The sequence below is a fragment of the Lycorma delicatula genome, chromosome 13, assembly GCF_047948215.1.
Source record: "Lycorma delicatula isolate Av1 chromosome 13, ASM4794821v1, whole genome shotgun sequence".
In the NCBI taxonomy this organism is placed as follows: Eukaryota; Metazoa; Arthropoda; class Insecta; order Hemiptera; family Fulgoridae; genus Lycorma; species Lycorma delicatula.
The window spans coordinates 12,586,359-12,607,674 of NC_134467.1; the positions used below are offsets into that span (position 1 = coordinate 12,586,359).

At 31.0% G+C, this 21,316-nt stretch overlaps 1 protein-coding gene across 4 annotated transcripts in view; it reads right to left on the minus strand.

Annotated features, from left to right (window-relative positions):
- The window catches only part of Tlk (Tousled-like kinase), a 435,474-nt gene that overhangs the window by 28,087 nt on the left and 386,071 nt on the right, over nt 1–21,316 (minus strand). For all 4 annotated transcript variants that reach the window (XM_075381105.1, XM_075381106.1, XM_075381107.1 and 1 more), the window contains one exon: nt 3,635–3,891. In XM_075381105.1, coding sequence (XP_075237220.1) covers nt 3,635–3,891 — 257 coding nt within the window. The remainder of the gene's footprint in view (nt 1–3,634; nt 3,892–21,316) is intronic.

Sequence of the window (21,316 nt, forward strand, 5' to 3'; positions counted from 1 at the left end):
AATGCAGCAAGTCATCGATCTTTAATAATATTCATAAAAAAAAAATAAGTTTCCAAAAATAACAGGTAATACTGAAAATAAAAAAAAAAAAATTCTCCTATCTAATTATGTTATCTTATGTCTTTTAAGAAACTTCTTTGAAAAAACATGACATTTTATGTCGAGTTGGGATATCAACAGACAGTTGCTTTTACAATTTTAAAAAGTTCTTTGTGAATTTTATTACAAAGATGTATCAATAGAGCAATCTATTTAATGTTCTTCTGAGTAGTATACAATCCTGAAGTCTTAAGTTAGTCATCATTCACTTGTTAATGTTTCCGATCGTTAAGTATGAAGTTGTATTTTTAAAGTATTCTATTTTAAGAAAAATTATGAAATCTAAATGTTCATATAGAAAAAAAACATCTTTTTTTATATATAACTTAAACGTAAATACAATTATTGATAGAATAATAAATTCTTTGAATTCATTAAATTAATATCAACCGGTTCAATTCTTACTTACTGCGTAATAATAATTAATCTTAAAAACACCAACAGAAATTTTATATCATTTTCAAATGTTATAACTGGAGCAGCAATTTTATCTAAATCCTTTATACTATCTAATAGTAAGATTTATAAAGAGCTCAATTATAAACTATTAGTGTTGAAAATGCTGTAATTTAAACCTAAACAATTTCTGATACAATCTAAATTTTTAATTTACAACCAACAAAAGAAATACATACAGTAGCATTCAAATTAATTCGAACACAGATGTTATTTAATAAACAGTAAATTTGTTTAGAAGAAAAAATCAAATCCTTTATTCTTAATCACTTTATTTTTTGGCATATGATTTGCTACCGATTCAGGAAATGTGCTACACATTTTTTTGATTTCCTCATCATGAAAAACGATAAGATACTGATAATATTGCTATAACGAGTTCAATTTCTGCAGTAGAACTCATTTTTGAGGGTCGTTCTTTGACTATTGGCCAAAGATTTTCAATCGGATTTAAGTCTGGGGTATTGTTGCTTGGCCATAGAAGTAATTTTTTTTGTTCTTCAAAATCTTTTTCCATTTTTTGGCAACATGGCAGGGCACCAAATCATGTTCAAACACTTCATTGCCTTGTGGGAATTTGTTTTGAAGTTGTTTCACACCCTTTCCTTCAGAATCTTGTTATCCATCACTTTTCAATATGCCGTCTACTGAAAGTAATGAACAAGGACATTCAAATGTGAAACAACCCTAAAACATTTTTTTACAGGTACGTTTAACCGATTGTTGGATACAAAGTCAGAGATATATTCTGATCTGATGCTTCCATAACGTATGTAACCCTTGGTCTCTGGATATAAAAATACGACTCATCGGAAAACATAACATTATTCCAGTCTTCTTTGATCAAGTTAGCGCATACTTTGGCCCACCAGAGCCTATTTTTGCACAATCTGGTGTTAAAAGCTGCTTTTTTGGCTGGTCGAAGAGCTTTCAATTGAGCTCCAAGAACACTACATCTAACAGTTGTAATGTGTAAATCTGTTCCACTGGTTGCTAATTCTTGATTTAAAGTCCACAGCAGATAATTTTGCATCAGATTAACTTTTTCTCACTAATAACAGATTCTGTGTTGAAGTAGTTATTCTTTTACAGCCGTATTTGCCTTTCTTTGAGGTGAAAAATAACCGGTTTCTTTAAATTGTTTTATAATAGCATTCACTGTCCGTAGTCTGACAACATACTCAGAAGCTAATTGTTGTTATGTCATAAAGATAAACGCTCAGAAACAGAAACAATTTTCAAACGTTTCCTTGGAGTTATGTCCACTATTATATATTCAAGACACAAAGAACCAAAAATATGATTTTGTAATAAAAAATGAAATAAATTTTTCAAAACACTTTTTATAACATGAAAACTGCTAAACAATAACCTTATACGCAGACAACATAAAGAATGGGCGTGGTCAAGCAGTTTAGCCACAATATAGAAATAAACAAAAAAAAATCCCTGTTGTCCAGTAAATTTGTGTGTTACTTGACATACGTATATTAGTTTTTTAACCTTTATATTTTCTATCTGAACAGAATTCAATAAACATGGAAGAATTAAAGAATGCACCACACCACCAGACATGATCTTTTTTACAAGCTTATAAAATAATCTTTAATTTTGCAGCATATCACCTCAAAATATATTTTATTTCATACACTACTAACCCAACTAATTTTCACATCTCAAATGCCATTACAATATAGACACGATAACCCAAGCTTCAGCAATTCTCAAGCTGAATTTCTTAAAATTTACACATATACTATATTAACAAATCATCTTTTTTAATAACATAAAATCCATTTGATATGTCTATTACTGAACCTATGGTATTTTATCGTAAACTAAGGTATAATATCCTGTTGCTAAATAGAGTCTATTTTAGCGCCTAATTGTATGTTACAAGAAAAGAATGGATCAAAAACTTTTGTATATAATAAGCAGATGAAATTCCCTGAAACTTGTTACTACAACACTTGAAGTTACGCCTAGCAAAACTGAATTTCTTAAAAGATTGAGTCACCTTGTAGTAAATTAATGGTACTCTTAAAAAAAATAATAAACAAATATTAACAGGAAGAAAGAAAAAATCTTCCAATCTAAAAAATATAAAATTATAATTGCTAACTCTAGCGATACTAAAATACAAAGGATTTTAATCTGAAAGAAATATTGGGAAATTTATGAATATTTCATACAGTAAACTGTAATTCAAGGGTCGAAATAGAATATGTAAATAAATACAAATAAAAATAAATTGGAAAATTTTGATGATTGTAAAATTTTGATGACCAACATTTTCCAATTTCTTTACCTTTGCACTTTTTCTACTTAAGATAATCCCGACCCTTTCAGTTTCTGTATACTGTGAAATATTCATCAATCTCTCACAGATTAATTAAAATCCTTCATAATTCAGATTGCAATTTAGTAATTTTTATTTTTTTATGTTTTAGATAGTAATAAAACTCTTTTTGAGTAATTATATTTATTGCTCTATAGTTTTATTTCTATAACTTTAAATAAGAAGGCGATTTTCTTACACAAACTTTTTGTTGTTCTACACTAATTTTTTTTTTCTTTACAAATTTTTTGAAAAGACACATGAAATTAAAGTAAAGAAAATAAATATGAAAGTTTATTCTTATTTAAATTTAATTCACATGAAAAAAAAAACAAATGAGCATGCTGAAACCAGTTAAGAAAAGAAAAAGTCAAACTCGGTATACTGCCTTAAACATTTTACTTTTTAGTTTTTACTCGATTCCTTTGGTACCTCTCTTTTATCTATTCTTTTAATGCTTATTACCTTTTCCTAAATATAAATTAAAAACTAAAAAGAAAGAGCTTCATCCTCGTCTCACTCCTTCCTGTGTCACAATTAGATTTTTCACAAGAAAGCAAGCTAATGAAAGGAAAAAGCGATAAACATAAACACCTAACAAACAATGTTATAAGTTCAAACCCAAATTTTTACATAACACAAATTCAATTCTACCATAAACAAAAGAGTATTTGAACCTACTCATCTATAACTATAAGCTTACATAACTCGAATAAAATAAATAAATAAATAAATACTTACGAGAGGAGGATAGCCCTGCTGCGCAGGTGAAGGACTTTTAGCACCACCGTGCCTAATGGGGCTGCTGCCGGGATGTTTTACAAAATAGTCGTTGATTTTCTTAGAATCGGTTATCAGTCTAGGCGTACCCTTAGCAACAATTCCCCCACCACCTAGGCCTCCGTCGTCTCCTACTTTTCGTTTTCTTTTTCTTTCTGACGGCGGCCTCGCCAGTTTTTCAGGAGTTGTATTGCAGTCTTGTTCTTTATCACTAGAACCTGAAAATAAATGAACAAAAATTAATAAATAATCATTAACGATCGGTTTATGATCGGGTATGTCAACAGTATTTCCCCACCATCCACCGCATCCTAGATGCCGGTCTGATTCCTTCCTGCGCTGAGGATCCCAGGACTTGAAGAGTCACTGTGCATCCTCGGTAACCAATAAGGAGAGCTGCTTGTTTACAGACTTGGGGGACACTGCTTCTGTAACTTCATAATTAACCTAAAAGCTGGTGCTTATCAGATAAAACCAAGAGTATGAATCCCCTTAAAAGTAAACCTGTACACGAAATTAAATCTAAACTTCTGGATCAGATGAATTATAATTTCAAACGTAAATAGCAAGTGAATGTACGTTAAACACAAATCATTTTGTTTGCAAGATACCAGCAATCATATCCTCTAGTAACCCGATAGTTCTACTATATCAAAATATTCAACGGAAAACTGAACAGCAGGATAATATTCAGGTTATAGCAAAGATATTTAAATGTATTTTTTACGACTCAACGATTGGTAAATATCATCCTAAAATTACAAAACGATGTGATGGTAAAAGGCAAACAATGTGACGGTAAAACTAAGCAAATAGTTCCTATAAATCATTGAATTAAACAATCCTGATTGTAATAAATAGCTCTTTTGATAGGTAAAAGCCTACAATTTTGATTTTAATATCAAACAACTAGGCTAAGATATGAGACTGGTACTACACGTTACTCCTTCAAATAAAACTAATACCAATATGATAAAATATGAATGGCATATGCCAAATTTAAATTTACCAATAAATGTATACCAAATTTTAATTTCGCTTTAGGGTAGATAAATAAAATTAAAAAAGACATTGAATATCACGAAAAAGAATATTACTTACTGACTAGCACGATTAGTTAAAAGTATTTTAAAAAGAACATATAAAAATAAGGGGAAAATATTCCAGAACACTTTATAGAAATCTTATCGATGATTTAAAGGAGACAAGACTACAACTAAATTGAACAATGGAAACACACACACACACACACACACACACACACACACACACACACACACACACACACACACACACACACACACACACACACACACACACATACACACACACACACACACACACACACACACACACACACACACACACACACACACACACACACACACACACAACTGCCTCTAAAACATGAAAACTTTGTATTCCTAACTACATTGACCAATGATAAGGGAGGAAAAGCCAGCAGCTAATAAACGAAGATACAAGCATTCCAAAATGCTTTTACTTACAGTTTTCTTATATTCAAATCCAAGAGAAATATATATTCTTCAAACTTCCACAGACTTCTTCAATTAAAATGGTTAAACTAGTTATCCCTCCTTATCTTCTTCACTAACTAATTAAATCCATCTATGGGAAATTCCCTTTCATAGATCTTCAAATCGTTCAATCAAACTTCTTTTTCAATCCACATGATTAGATGCCGAACACCTGTTTCAATTACAAAAGTTTGTTTATTATTATTGTCATTAATATTATCATGATTATTGTTATATTTTATCATAATGAAACTAATCCATCACCATCTCTTCTGTAGTCTTCCAATAATTTTCCCATTCTTTTACATACATTTATATATTTCTTTTGATAATCAATAATCCATTATTTACTTCAAATTAGTATGCGAATTTAATTTTTTCTATTTCCTTTTAATTATTTTTCTGCGATAGATTGAGATACTTTAATTGCCCTTTTTTTATCTTATTTCTCTATTAGATTAACGCTTAACTGACGATTCTTTTTAAAAAGCAGGCACTCAGCAGCGTAAATTTGATTATAATAGCTCCAAGTTTCACTCCTTCTCATGAGTTGTAAATAAAGAGCAAACAGGCAATGCTGTAATTTTAGTATTATTTTACTTTATTATCCATCAAGAATGAACAATTTTAAATTTACTGAATGCAGAATGAAAAATTAATTAAGTTTTATAATATATGTGATTACAGTATAAAAAAAAAAAAAAACTTTATAATTATAATATTTTTTTACTTATAAGCAAGACGATACAATAATAGTAATTACATTTTAGTTATTTACCTTAACACAAGGGGGTCTATTTTTTTAATTACTACAAATTTTTTCTGTTATAAATGCACATAATTACGTACATAACATTTTTAATTTAGTTCAAATTATAGCTAGCAATTCATAATAATTACAACTAAAGGTTTTTAGATAAATGACGACATTTAGAATAATAAAATAAATGCAAAGAAAACAGTAATATTTTATAATATAGAATAAATTGTATCTCTTACGTCATTATAACACCTAAAATACCTAGAACATTTTTGAGATTAAATTATCTGAGGTAGAATAATACACAGACATCCACATTCAATGAACCACTAAATTTTTGAACTCTGTTACAGTTCACTTCATGCAATCGGCATATTTTACATTTTATTTAAGGTTTAATTTTACTTTTATAATAAAATTTGACGAACAATATGCTTATTTTTGTTTTTCAAAACAAACTGTGATGTCCACAACTAGCTAGATATTTTTCAATTATATGGAGGCCCCAAACTATAGATGAAAATGATATACCTCGACATAATGGGTCTTCACCACACTTCGGTGACATTATTTGTAAATTATCCGATGTTTTCTCAATGCTGGATAGAAAAGAATGGATGGAAATGACAGCCATCACTATAAGCAGATGGTCATACCTTTAGATGTTTACTGCGATGATTTCATCAAACAACACAATGAGTATAATGTTCATACAAACGATATTACTTATGAAACCAACATATTCATGTGTATATATGTATATATTTATTTAGAAAGAGAGAGAGTAAGAGAGAAGAGGGAGCTAAATTTAATTTATAATATAAGATACGCGGCGATATCACTTTTATTTCCACCAATGGGCATCTTACTACGGTGATGATTCCAAACCCTTCTGTTAATCTTAACGACCAGTTTTTACTAGTAATCCTTCGAAAGCCTAAAACTATTTCTGTGTTCCAGAACAATATAATGAATGTAGTAAACTATCCCCGTACAGGAGCAGTTTACATAAGCATTGTCATAACAATTTCATTGCGGTGAAATACAGAAAGAGTTAAGAGGAATTTTTGATTTGATCATGGTAAATATACCACACATCATTTGTAGCTACAGAAATGAACTACCATTTTTTACTTTATGATACGGCATTAAAGGGGAACGTGAGATGATCATGTCAAAAAATGGATAATAGTTTTTCCAAATTTTTACATTTTAGCATCCAACTAGTTCATCTAGACTTGTATGTGTATAAGTATATATGTGCATTGCATTGCTTTTGGCCCTATGTCTCAGGATTGATCAAACAAATTTTCTTCAAATTTAGCTCAAATATTTCTATATATGAGCACTGAACATATTCATTTTTAAATAATTTTTTAAAGGGTGAAAGATGTACAGAAAAAACCAATTCCAATTTTTTCAGGGGCATTTTAGAGAAAACTTTATTAAAGCAAATTTGTTACCTACAATGCATATATAAATTTAAAAAAAAATCTTTAAAAAAAATTAACCCCGACCTATTAAAATCGAAATCTATGTTTTTTCTTCTTTTGCTCTATCTCCCTTAATTTTATTTTTTTTTCTTTTAATTTTTGAAAATTATAATATATAAAGCTGTCAAGAAATGTGTACAATTTTTTTAATTTATAGACACAAGACCTAAAATGAAGAAAATCTTTTTGAAAAATTTTCTTTATCTTATTTTAGCAGAAGGGGTGTTAGATTTAGAGAAAACTTTTCTTAAAATCTATTCCCCATCTCTAAAAAAAAATATATCTTCTGTTTTTTTTTTTTTTTTTGTTTTTTGTCTCTAACACTTTTTATCTTTATTATTAATAGCCAGGAAAGTCACGCAATATTTTGCCAGCTTTTGTCAAAGATGAAAACTTAGGTGTGCTGATCTCATGATTTTCCATATATATAGTTAGAAAAAATTAAAACAGTTCTGATTCTATAACATAAAAATGGCTTCATTATATAGCAATCATTACAAGAAAACACTTTCTTTTCATTCGTTTTGAAAGAAAACAAAGGAAGAATTGAGCAAGTTCATACAAAATATATTTTTAAATAAGCAAAATTATTTAAAAAAAAAAAAACACAAAAAATGCTTAAATCCACGCTAACGAAAATAAAAATACAAAACATTTACAAAAAAATGAGGGGTTAACATTGGAAATTAAGTTATCGGTCTTTTTTTTAAAAAATATAAGACATAAAAAGAATAATTCCATTTAAAACATTATTATCCAATTAAAAAAAAACAATTTTAATCGGTACCAGTCTTGTCCAGAACTGATACTCATTCAAAATGTGGCAAAGTCCATACAATCGATGAAAATACAATATGTATGAAATAAATCACGCTCAAATTGCTGAATATATTAATGTGTTGTTTCTAGAAATTACTGATAACTAGTACATGATTGTATTCGATTAGAGTCAGATGCTTTAGCTTAAGTACAACAGCTCAGTTCTAGTGTTTTTGCAAGGGCTATTTCAATACAGATGATATATTTAGCTTAAAAACACCTAATTACATAAACCAATATTAATGGTCATTTGGTATTTTTAGTTTTATTGTAAAAACCTACGAAAAAATTGTTTATTTATCAATTAATTTGAATCACTAGTATTCATTTTTCTTTGTTTATATTAAGTACATTTTTCGCACTGTCAACCAACGATGATGATGATAACAACACAGCCATTTCCAAAAATTTTAATATGGAACATTTATTATGCTTGACAAATTGAATTTAATACATACACAAGTACATGTGAGTGCACACACAACCTTTACATAAAAAAATTTACAAAATTTTAATGATCCATATTTTTACATTATATCCGCATTCTAGTTTACTTTCTGATAAATGGATCGCTTTTAACAAAAAAAAAAAACAATATTTTTTTGAAAACTCTTATATACATTCTTTCTTTCTTTTTCCTATTTAGCCTCCAGTAACTACCGTTTAGATAATACTTCAGAGGATGAATGAGGATGATATGTATGAGTGTGAATGAAGTGTAGTCTTGTACATTCTCAGTTCGACTGTTCCTGAGATGTGTGGTTAATTGAAACCCAATCGCCAAAGAACACCAGTATCCACGATCTAGTATTCAAATCAGTGTAAAAATAACTGGCTTTACTACGACTTGAACGCTGGAACTTATATACATTCTTAAAGTAAATAAAACTTCACTTAAAAAAAGACTATGCTAAATTTTTCAGTAACACAGATTTTTAAAATAAACAAATCGAAGGAGTATTTTGATAATTACAGAAAAGTTTGATTGTGTTAACGCAAGTGGAGAAAACTGATGTTGTTCCGACATAAAATCTTTGAGTAATTATAAATAAAAAAAAAGAAATCCGATTACAAATATAAAAAAAAGTAGAAGAAAATTAAAATGGTTAAAAAAAAACAAAGAATGTACAGTACTCTTGTAAAAAATTATCAGTGCGAGAAAGTAGATGAAACTGTCGTTTTCATCTCCTTTGGAAAATGAAAAATAACGGTCTGGAAAAGTTGTCCTAGTCAGCTTACTAATAAAGAAAAGAAAAATATGTGAATAAATTACTTAAAAAAATATCTGAAGACAACTGGAGTAAAGCAGATAAAAGCTTACAGCGGGACAATGAGCTCATTGACACTTCACCTCTGCCGCAGTATCTCAAGAGGTAACTGACTATGATTGGAGCTGAAATGCTGCGAGTTTCTGCCATTATTTTAATTTTCCTAAGTTTTTTCCACTTTTCTCACTCGATATTTCAATTTTAATTAATTTCTCAATACACCTATTATACACAGATTCTTTTATTCTAAATAATTTATATTTTTTGCTTCATAAATAAATCTTCAAAACAAATTAATTTTCAAATCCGATTTTATCGCTCCTGTAAAATTCAAATAATTTTACATCAACAAGATCCATTCAAAACTAAAAAAATTATCTTTTATATACTAATATCTATAGGACCATGTGTATGAAGCGATTATTTAAACATCATAAGCAGATAGAAAAACCTATTAACACTTCTTACACTAGGAGATATTTCATTAGTTTTTGTGTATCCAGTAAAATAACATTACTGCGGCACGACGAGATATAAGTAAATTGTAACACTTGTAAAATTTATAACAATCAATCATGGCAGAGTAATTTTATAAACTTACAGAAATATTTGTGTATATCAATAATGTTATAAAAATTAGGCTTCTTGTTTTCCACTCCTGAATGAAATCACTTGAATATATACCAAAATACTAACACAAAGTGTTCAAAAACTTATGGAAGAATATTTCCTTCTTTTGTTGCAAGTTTAACAGATGAAAAATGTGTAACACAATGCAGCAGAGAATATTTTTTTCATTGCCTCAAAAAATACATTAGCTGTGCCAATTATGCACAAACCAAGAATGCCTTCACAGAGAAGTATAGTGTGGATGCACCAAACAAGTCCTCCATCAAGCGGTTGTATGACAAGGTCCAAGAGACGGGGAATGTGGCAGATGCAACCAAAAGGGATCGACCGAAAGTACTAATACCAGAAAAGTTGATCGACATGCAAGCTGCATATTCTGTTAGTCCCAAGAAGTCTGTGCGACGCCTATCTAGCCAGTCTAGCCTCTCCATCGGTAGTGGTCCATCGTGCAAGTATTATTTAAAGATGCATCCGTACAGAATTCATGCTGTTCACGAGTTTTTACCTCCAGACACTGGAAAATGTGTAGCTTTCTGTCAGCGGTTCATGTCATCTGTAACGCCAGATGGGGAAGAACTCTACGATTGGTTTTGGTCTGATGAGGGACGGTTCAACTTTGATGGCTATATGAATGCACAGAATTCATGCATTTGGTGTACGAAAAATCCACATCAGCTGTACAGACAAAAAGTGGGTGTTTAGTGTCCGATCTTCATGTAGGTGAATCATCATGACATTTTCTCACGGTACAGTGAACAGTGAGCGCTACAAACAGATAGTACAATAATTTGTAAACATGAAATCTGCAGCCCAGCTAGAATACATGTGGTCTCAACAGGACAATACTACAGCTCATGCAGCCAACAATACTACAACTTCCTTGGACCAGTGTTTTCATGGTCTAGTGATTTCGAACGGGTTGTTGACCCCCTCAGTCTCCTTATTCATTCCCTCCCAGCTTTTTCTTGTGGGGATATATTAAAGATGCTGCTTACAAAACTCATTCTTAAACCATTCCAAAATTGCAGAATGAAACTGAACGATGCATCACTGCAATTCCTTAACAATCGTTGCAACATGTGTTTAAGAACATCCAACATCGTATTTAATTATATGAATCGCCACTTTCAACAACTATTGTAACGTATTCATTTTCCCATAAGGTTGTGTCACTTTTGAACATCTGTATAAAATATATACACGAGAGTCGTTCAATAATTAGTAACAAATAACAACAACAAAAAAGCTATTTACATTCTATTAAACGTTCAGGTTGGCACCTGTGACATAAAATATATCAGCAATTTGAAAAGAATCTCCAATAATACGAAGTGTAGCTATTAAATAATGAGACTAATGCTGTAAAATATTTTATTTTAAATTTATACATATTTAGTTATTATCCACTTCAATATATACCCCATCACTATCCCTAAAACACTCCATGTGAATTTTCCACTGTTTGAAACAGTGCTCAAAGTCTTCTTTTATGACACGTGCTGCTTTTTCTTTCATGGCTTCAACAGTCTGAAATCTTGTTCCTTTTAATGCAGATTTGACCTTGGGAACAGATAAAAGTCACATGGTGCCAGGTCAGGCGAAAAAGGCGGTTGGTCTAACACTGGGATGTTATACTTGGCTAGAATTGTCATGACAGACAATAGAGTGTGAGCCGATGCGTTGTCCTGATGAAGAACCCATGACTTGTTCTTCCACAATTCGTGTTGTTTTTTTCTTATTTTTTCACGAGGTTGACAAAGGGGACCTCAATGTAGTAATGTTGATTAATAGTTTGACCTTCAGAAACCCAGTGACGGTACACAATCCCATGAATATGAAAAAAAAAATCATCATCGCTTTGAATTTTGATCATCATCTTCTGAGATGCTACCACTCGCGCCACTCTCAGCCATCCTGGAAATGCTTAAACCACTCAAAAACTGCACACGTAATAAACATTCATTGTTTATTACGTTTTATGTTTTATTGTTTATACTTTTATTAATAAAAGATAAGTTTCAATAACGTTTTTTTCAAGTTTCATCGGAAATTTCACGACAATTCTTTGCTCTAATAAAACACTTATTTTGGCAAAACAAAAAGATATGTTATCCAAACAAAGGCCACAGCCGGACTAATGTGTCTACGGAAACTGGAGTGTCAACAATCGAAAGAGAAGACTTAATGCTACATAGCTGTTGGTTGTACGAATTTGGTGCATGTGCAGTTCTTCTGTAGCAGCATTAGTCTCGTTATTTAATAGCCACACCACGTATAAAATCTTTTGTTTATTTCAAAATGTTAGCTTCATTTGAAACATGTACCATAGAAAAACAGCACATAATAAGAGCTCTACTTTCTGAAGGTGCAAAACTAACCAAAATTTACTCATGGACATTAAAACAGTACAGTAAAGTGTATTAACCATAAAAAATTTTATTAACAGATCAAACAGTTTAAATCGAAAACAAGTGTCATTGATTTTCATTGTGTAGAAGTCTAGTGGGAACTTTTAACTGATGCTTTGCAAAATCATATTAATTATCTTACTCGCAAAGTCAGATGCATAAAAATCTGGGAAATTGCTGAAATTAGTAGAGTGAATATCTACAATTAACAATACGGAATCATCTAATTTATAGAAGAAACTTTTAACCCTGAAACAACAAAAATGAAAAACGTGTTCTCCCATCCCTTTATAGGGATTTGAACAACATAAAATATTATCATCAGAAAGAACCTTACCTAACTCTTAAGGAGCATTAAATCTTATATTGAAAAATTTGCCTACCCTTAACGTAAAACTTTAAGATACAAGACCAACAATGACCCCATTATCTCCCTGTCACTTTGATAGTATGTTAGCAAAATTAAATTCCATCGATGCACCACAAACAGAAATCATACTAAATCTCATTCATATCCCGTCAATAGACATTAAGTAAAAACCAGGTAGCTAACATTTATATATAAATCCTTCCTGAATTTTTCTACGCTAAAATTGTAATTTCTAATTAAAGAAGGTCTTGAAATGTTAAGATCTGCAAATGTACCGATATGGAAAATTTGAATCCAGTTAGCACACTTTCCCTTATAAAAAATACTGTACAGCTACACCAGTCTAACTATACAGCCACAGGGAAAAAAGAGCATAATATTGAATATATGGCAACCATATTTGCAATTCTATCGCAACATTCAATCTTTTAAATGAGTTTTTTAATTTTAAATTGGTGTAATAAAAAATATAACATGTAAACAGTGTATTTACATTTAGGTATAAAAATTTAAATAATAAATTATGACAAATTGATTTGCGTATAAAATTTAAATATTAAAAAAAGTTATATCATTATAGACTGAAAAAACTTCTTTACAAATTACATTATAAAAAAAAAATATTCAATTCAGCAGTAAAACTAAAAAAAAAATTGTACATAATTTTAAAAGAAAGGTTATTATTATTATTATTATTATTATATATATATATATATATATAATAATAATAAAATATATAGTTATAATAATATAACTATATATTATATATATATATAAAACTGTTTATGAAAGTTTGATCTAAGTTCAAGTATCAAATGCACAGTCACACAGTTTAATGTAAACACTAATAAATATTCTTTACGAAGTTAACTAATGTCAAATAAATCATAAAATTTGATAAATAATAATTATTTATTTGAAACAATCAATATTTTCCTACATTGCTTCATTTTGAAGAACTATTTTAAAATAAAGTTAGTTATGAGTGAAAATTCTAGCAAGATTTTCCCGAACAAACATTATTAATATTATTACTGTTCTCTCAATTATGAATTGAATTCTAATAAAAATGAACTTTTAGTTACACTACATATGCTAAGTTAATATAATTTATTTATCTCATGTTTTGGTGGTTTTTGGCATTTTTTTTTTTTTTAATTTTTAAAAACTTAATTTTTCTGCCATTTTAGGGTCTTACATTTGATTTACAAAATTTGAATTTATATATTTTACGTTTAGTGAATTTGAATCAAATTGATAGCTTAAATAATGATTATGAAATTTCTATTTTGGCAGCCATTTTGAGGTTAACCTGATAGCCGAATGTAGCTTTTTGTGTATTTTTGTGATCTTCCAATGATGCTTAATCTGAATCTAAAATCAAAAACGAAAATCTTCACACACATACATATTGAATTCAATAATGAATTGTTCATACATTGACAAGAAATAAATAATTTTTTTTTACTTAACTTTTTATTCTATTTGTATTGAATTTTATTAGCAAATATTGGACATCGCATCTACTTGATAAGCATCTCAGTTCAGGGTTAATTTTGTTTTTTGTGGGCCCAATGGATATAACACAAACCAAACATGTTTATAAACAGAGCTACTAGCATAAAATCACAAACACAAATGACACAATAACTCGTAAGATCCCCTTCATGTTTAACATGGATTGAATAAACGACTGAAACCTACAAAAAGAAAAAAAAATTTTTCAAAGCAAAGGATGATTTGCTCATAGAAAATTAATGAACAGAAATAAACCCTATCAAAAGGAATACCTCACTCCTCAATACAACGGGCATACTCCACCCAAACAATCAGATCAGATGTTATTGTTACTGTTAGATTTATCTACGCAATCCGATGATTTTATTAATTCTTAATTATCTCAGAAAGTAAGGGTTTAGAAATCATATAATGAAGACCGAGTAACTTACCAAATAAGGGTTGTTGAGAACCCTAAAATACCATCAATTGAATTAATCATTAATGATTTCAGTATTTATTCAGAGACAAGAATGTTTGGAAACAATCAGATTTGTAAGGAATAAAGGATATGTGAAAAAAAATTTGCAGTTTCGAAACCGAGATGGAGAAAGTAAGAAGGCTGGAGAATCGGGTAACTCTAGAATGAGATGGACTAACCCACCGAGTTGGTCTAGCGGTGACCTCGTCATCGCAAATCATTTGATTTTGAAGTCAAGAGATCTAAGGTTCAAATCCTAGTAAAGGCAGTTACATTGCACGTGCTACTTTAAATGAATTTGAAGACTAGATTGTGGATACCGGTGTTCTTTGGTGGTTGAGTTTCAATTAATGACACACTTCAGGAACGGTCGACCTGAGACTGTACAAGACTACACTTCATTTAGATTCACACATATCATTCTCTGAAGTAATATCTTATGGTGGTTCCAGAGGCTAAACAGAAAAAAGAAAGAATGAGATGGACTAAGACAACTCCAATATTGTAACAAGCAGAGCAGGAAACAAGAAAGAAGAATTTTGTCACTAATTACAATTTGTAATATTTTATTTAAATTATGAAAGAAACGTATGTACCTTCATCTAAAAGAATATCAAATGATTCTGTATAACCCTACATTACATATATATATAGATCAAACAATGCTTAAGAAACCAGGACTAGTTATACATCAATGGGGCGATCTGGTGAGGGCCACTTGCATAAAAACTTAATAGATGAAGAGTATGAATGGATAAACTGAGATCTCCTGATTTTAAATAAAATATAATAAAAATAAATCCGTGCTTATGAATCAGGTGAGAATTCATGGTACAAATACAAATTATAGTCGCCTAATCGAAAGCTTTATCAATGAATTGAATTAATAGTTAAGACAAGATAAATATTTGGAATCTGTTTTGTTTAATGTTTAAACAATACTTTGCGCAGTTCAATTTCTCTATTTTTAATTGTTGAACATATATATATATATATATATATATATATATATATATATATATATTACATATATTCAAAAAAAAGTATAATCATTCAAAATACACTACATCTTATCAGGAACAAACATAATCTAATTTTCATAACATGTTAAATATTTAAATATGTATACAATTTTTTTTTTCTTTTTTTGATAATGAAATTTTACTTATTTATACATTTGAACAGTCCTTAATGCAAGTACACAGTTAGATGTCAGGATTCTTGCAACGAACAAAAGAAAAAATTGAAGCGTTTTTTTATCAAGCTCAAGACTAGAAGATAGAAGTGGATCCAACTGAGAAAGAGTAATTAAAATTTTTGTTATACTGTAATTGGGTAATATATATATATATATATATATATATATATATATATATATAAGAAGCAAGCAGACAATAATATTTTAACATCTATTCTATTATGAAAAAAAAATTAGCAGTAACATGAATAAGGATTTTGGATTACATTGTGTTTTCTGCACAAAAATCAAACATTTAATGTAATTTTACAAATCTATAAATGATTTAAGGCATGTAAACAAAATTTCAGATTTCTACATTTAATACTTGTATTATAGGGTACAAAATACAGAAAATCCTGTTAATAACATTAAATAAATAGGGTTGTCTTTTAAATAATTTTTTTGCAGAGTTCCCACTCTTCCTTACACACTGCCGTTTCCTCCAAGTACGCATAAACAACCAGGTTAGAAAGTATAATGGGGGAAAAATGTGCAAGCAGAACAGTCATAAACCTTTGTATGCTGCACGAATTCAATTTATCAAATACTTGAATAAATAACAAATAAACGTAGAACATGTAAGAAAGAAAATATAAAACGTAGAACAAGACGCAAATTATTTCAATTCACTCGCCGACGATAAAATTATTGAAGGTTCCATAAGTGCATTTTAAGATTTCTTATATTAACGGTAAAAAATTCAATGTGTTCTGTAAACTGGTTTGAAATCGCAATAAATCTTGACGCAGGAACTTGTAGTAGACTGCCTGTGATGTCGAGAAGCACAAACGGTACTTAAAACCCAATCAGGGAGACGAATCCTACATTCTAGTGCAAAGACTTGTACAAGAAAAGTGCAGCGGCCTTTTTGAAACACCCATGCAAAGAATCTATTCTTCCCGGCACAGTTTAATATAAGGAGCAGGAACAATAAAACCTCAGATGACAAGAATATTACAAAACTTCTTTTGGCTGCTTCAATCTTGTCAATTGTATAAGCCTAGTCGTAACTCCATATAACCGAGCAATATCCCAAAGCAAATAATAACCAAAAACAGTCTGACCATGGCAGTCAGTCTTGAAAAACTACATCCAATCCATTGAATTAAACCTAACTTCCTCCTTGTGCTGGATACGATATCGGTAATACGCTGAGAAAACAGAAGTTTTATTCTATATATATTAATTCATAAGTCCATGATAGTATATACTCTTATTATTATACAGACAACAACATAACTCATATTTTACTACAACTCTTTCAGCTGTATGATATATTACTGCAGTCTTCTCGTAGAAGTTGCATCATATTGTTTTCAAACTATTTTACAATAATAAGGTTGATATCACATTAAAGCATATTACGATCGTGAAAGTTAATCATTTCTGCACAGATCTTCAAATCAACAGCATATATGAAAACAGATGACAAAAGTCCAAAGGAGATGTTGCTGATGAATATAATAAAAAGTAAAGGAACATGAATGGAGCCCCGAGAAACACCAGAGGATGCACTGTATTCAGTCGACGGTCTCCTGAAATATGTCTTTAAACCTGCGTTAGTCAGATATGACTGAAGCTACAACAGAAGCGTACGTTCCCTGATTCCAATCTTCTGTAACTTGTAAATGAGGATGCGGTTCTGTATCGAAAGCCTTGCCAAAATTGAAGGAGACAGAATCAGCTTGCCTTCTTTTCTCAACTTCTGGAGCAATATTTAGAGCATTCATTTGAAAATTACACCTGCAAATAAATTTTGAATTTGATACTGTACGTTCAGCCTTTAATTAGATTTCATTTATCAATTTTCCAGAAGCTGAAACAATATTCCCCTAAATAAATTTTTAATATTATATAATAGATATTAACATCCCAATCGTGGCTTCACCTGCGCAATACGGTTACATATAATTAATTATGTGTCGAGCAATACATTGTCGTTTTGGAGAAATATGAGCCAAATCGGATCATATTTTTCGAAATATCTTGACCCCCAGCGCCATCTAGCGGGTCCAAACTAACTCAGAAACCATCGCGGGGGTGCGTACAACTCACAAACTTTTAATAAAATCTTATTATCTTAATTATGCAACCGTGTGCAAGTTTTTTACAACACTTTTTTCTTTTTTACACTTGGTTTAATAATGCCCTTCTTTACAGTCCTTTTTCTGACCACTTAAGAAAAAGTGTCAGAGCTTAGATACTTTTGCCAACGAGACCTTCAGGTTTTTTTTATTTTTGCTTAGGTAGTTTTTTCTTGCGAGATCTTCCGGATGATTTAAAAAAATGTAAACTTTTTTAATACGTATCTTGTCTGCACGGGTAATCTTCTATATATATATATATATATATATATATATATAAGAAAGTCTGTTTGTATATTTGTTTGTTTCGTAAATATCTCAACACCGGCGCCACCTAGCGGGTATAGTTATTGCAAAAATTTTTCTTTTCACGTAACTAATATATATTCTGAATACGAGCCAAATCTGACCATTAATACAATTTTTCGAAATATCTCGACTGCGGTGCCACCAAGCGGGTTCAAACTAATTCAGAAACCTTCGCGGGCGTGCGCACAACTCGCCTAAGTTTCATCGCAAACTGAACGCACACGGGACAAACAAACAAACATTCATTTTTATAAACGTAGATTTAAATCAGTACAATGTCACCGATACATAAACGTAAAAAAAAATAAAATTCATTCCGTGTAAACTTAATTAGAAAACTTCATCCCTGAAAAGAAGGGATAACTTTTAATACAATTTAACAAATAAGACAATATATCATTAAGATTAAATGTTTATATAAAAAATAAAACCGTACCCTATTAAATAAATTACGGTAAAAATAAAAAGTTTTATTGCTAAATAAAGACAAGAGTTCTTCATTGACTAAGGGTGTAAAGGGTGGAGTCAAGGTTATATCAGCATCTGTAGGGCACGGGGAGAAAACGCAGTTCTACCAACTTAAAAAAAATAAATTTACCGTAACAATAAATAAGACATTTTGTTCTTTTTTTATCTACATTAATTAAAATGTATGATAACTATACAATAGAAATTGAAGCTTTTTCATACTAACAAGCAGTTGAAAAAAAAATAAAAAAACAAAACAAATAATGAATGGAAATTCTCTTCCGACTGATCAATAACACTCATTTATTGCATTATACATCCTGTTTGTGAGGAACATAACACCCGCTGATTCCAGACAGAAAATGAGAGAAAAAAATTCAGTGCACATTTCAAATTGAAAAAAAAAAATACAATTTGAACAGCAATACAATTTATATTTTATACAGTGTACCATATAAAACGCAACCCAACCTTATATTGGTAGGTATTGAAATAATAAAAGGCATGTGTAAATGTAAATGTAATTTTTATTATTACCATCCATTACCTTACATTTAGAGTAAATATTGGAAGTGGCCGCCATCTTCTTGAATACAAGCTTCAAATCTTTTTACAGCGTTTCTTGCAACTTTTGTCAAAGTTTGTGGCTGGATATTTAATACAGCTTGTTCAATATTGACTTTCAATCGTTCAAGTGTTCGTGGTTTGTCGCTGTAGGCTTTTTCTTTGAGGTAACCCCGTAGAAAAAAATCCGCCGCAGTCAATACCTCGACGAAATCGGAAGTTGAACCTGCGTAGTGCGATGTCGCACCGTCATGTTGTAGCCGGCAGTGTCTGTCTTCCTCCTCCGAGAGTGCGATGATCCGAAATAAAATATCCTGATATCGTTCTGCATTAATGGCGTACTCGAAAAAAATAGGACCGATTATTTGCTTCCGCGATATCGCGCAACCCACGCCCGACTTCTGCGGGCGTGATTGTTTTTCGTGATAAACGTGGGGATTTTCAGCGCCCCAAATTCTACTGTTTTGGCCGTTTACGTAGCCATCCGAATGAAACCGTGCTTCATATGTGAAAAATAACGAATCCATAACGTTAATTCCCTCGCGCAGAAATCGACGGAACCGTCGACAATATTGTAGCGGGTTTTATTTGTCGGGCTCAAGACGTCGATGAACCGTTTGATTGAATACGATAAGGTCGTAATCGTAATCGTTTGGTCGCCCGATGAGCGGTTGATTTAAACAAATTAATTTCAGCAGACAAACGTCCGATCGATTTATTTGGCGAGGCGAGTAATCGGTGTTTGATTTCAGCGACTGTATCCGTATTCAACACCGACGTAGATCTTTTGTGTTCCTAGTTATTAACAGAACCGGTCTCTCTAAATTTTGCGACTAACGTTAATACTGATGTTTTGTTCGGAGCCGGTTTATCCGGGTACTTATGGCAAAACAAATCTTGCACTGCGACCGCTGATTTCGTACTGAAGTACGACTCGACATTGAAACACGTTCATCTAGCGAAAACACCATCTTGTCTCTAGCAATACACTGAACGTTATGATTGCATTGTTGTTACTATCGGTAGTGTTCTACTGCGCGATGATCAGATGTTGGACGAGTCCATTTCAGAAACGAGTAAGGAAGTAAGCTTGACTTTTGAAATTTCATCGATGAGTGATTGATGGGACTGTGTGTGTGTATATATATATATATATATATATATATACAGTTTATTACAAATTTCCCGGCAATCTATCGGGAGATGATTCTATAGCTAAAAATAAGAAAAAAATTCATATAAACTAAGGTCAGAAAACGGTTCGTTGGCGGGTTTCTGCTCGCGAAACATTTACATCCGCTTTCTACTTTCGATGCAGTCTCTTGTTCTTGTTGAACTTCCTCCTCTCATATCGCTGAAGAAGATGATGTGGTCTCCGTTCCCGTTGTCACATACTGCAAATTGGTATCTGTTACGTATCATTCCTTTGATGTTCGTCTCCAGTCTGCGTTTTGGTTTTTACATCGGATGATAAATGTGTATCCACAGAACTTATCATCTGTGTCAGTCGCTGATCCTTCTGAATCATTGTCGGTCGACCGCCATGTCCATCAGGTTCATCCGTTCCGTTCTTGTCTGTCCTTGTTCGTTTACATTTAGTTTTAGTCGTTCCGTTAGTAGAGCTTTTTGTCTTTCGTTTAGAGGTCTTTTTTCGTTGTTGTATTTGACGGTCCGGTCGTGCAAACAAAACGTTTTCGTGTTTTACCCCGTTTTT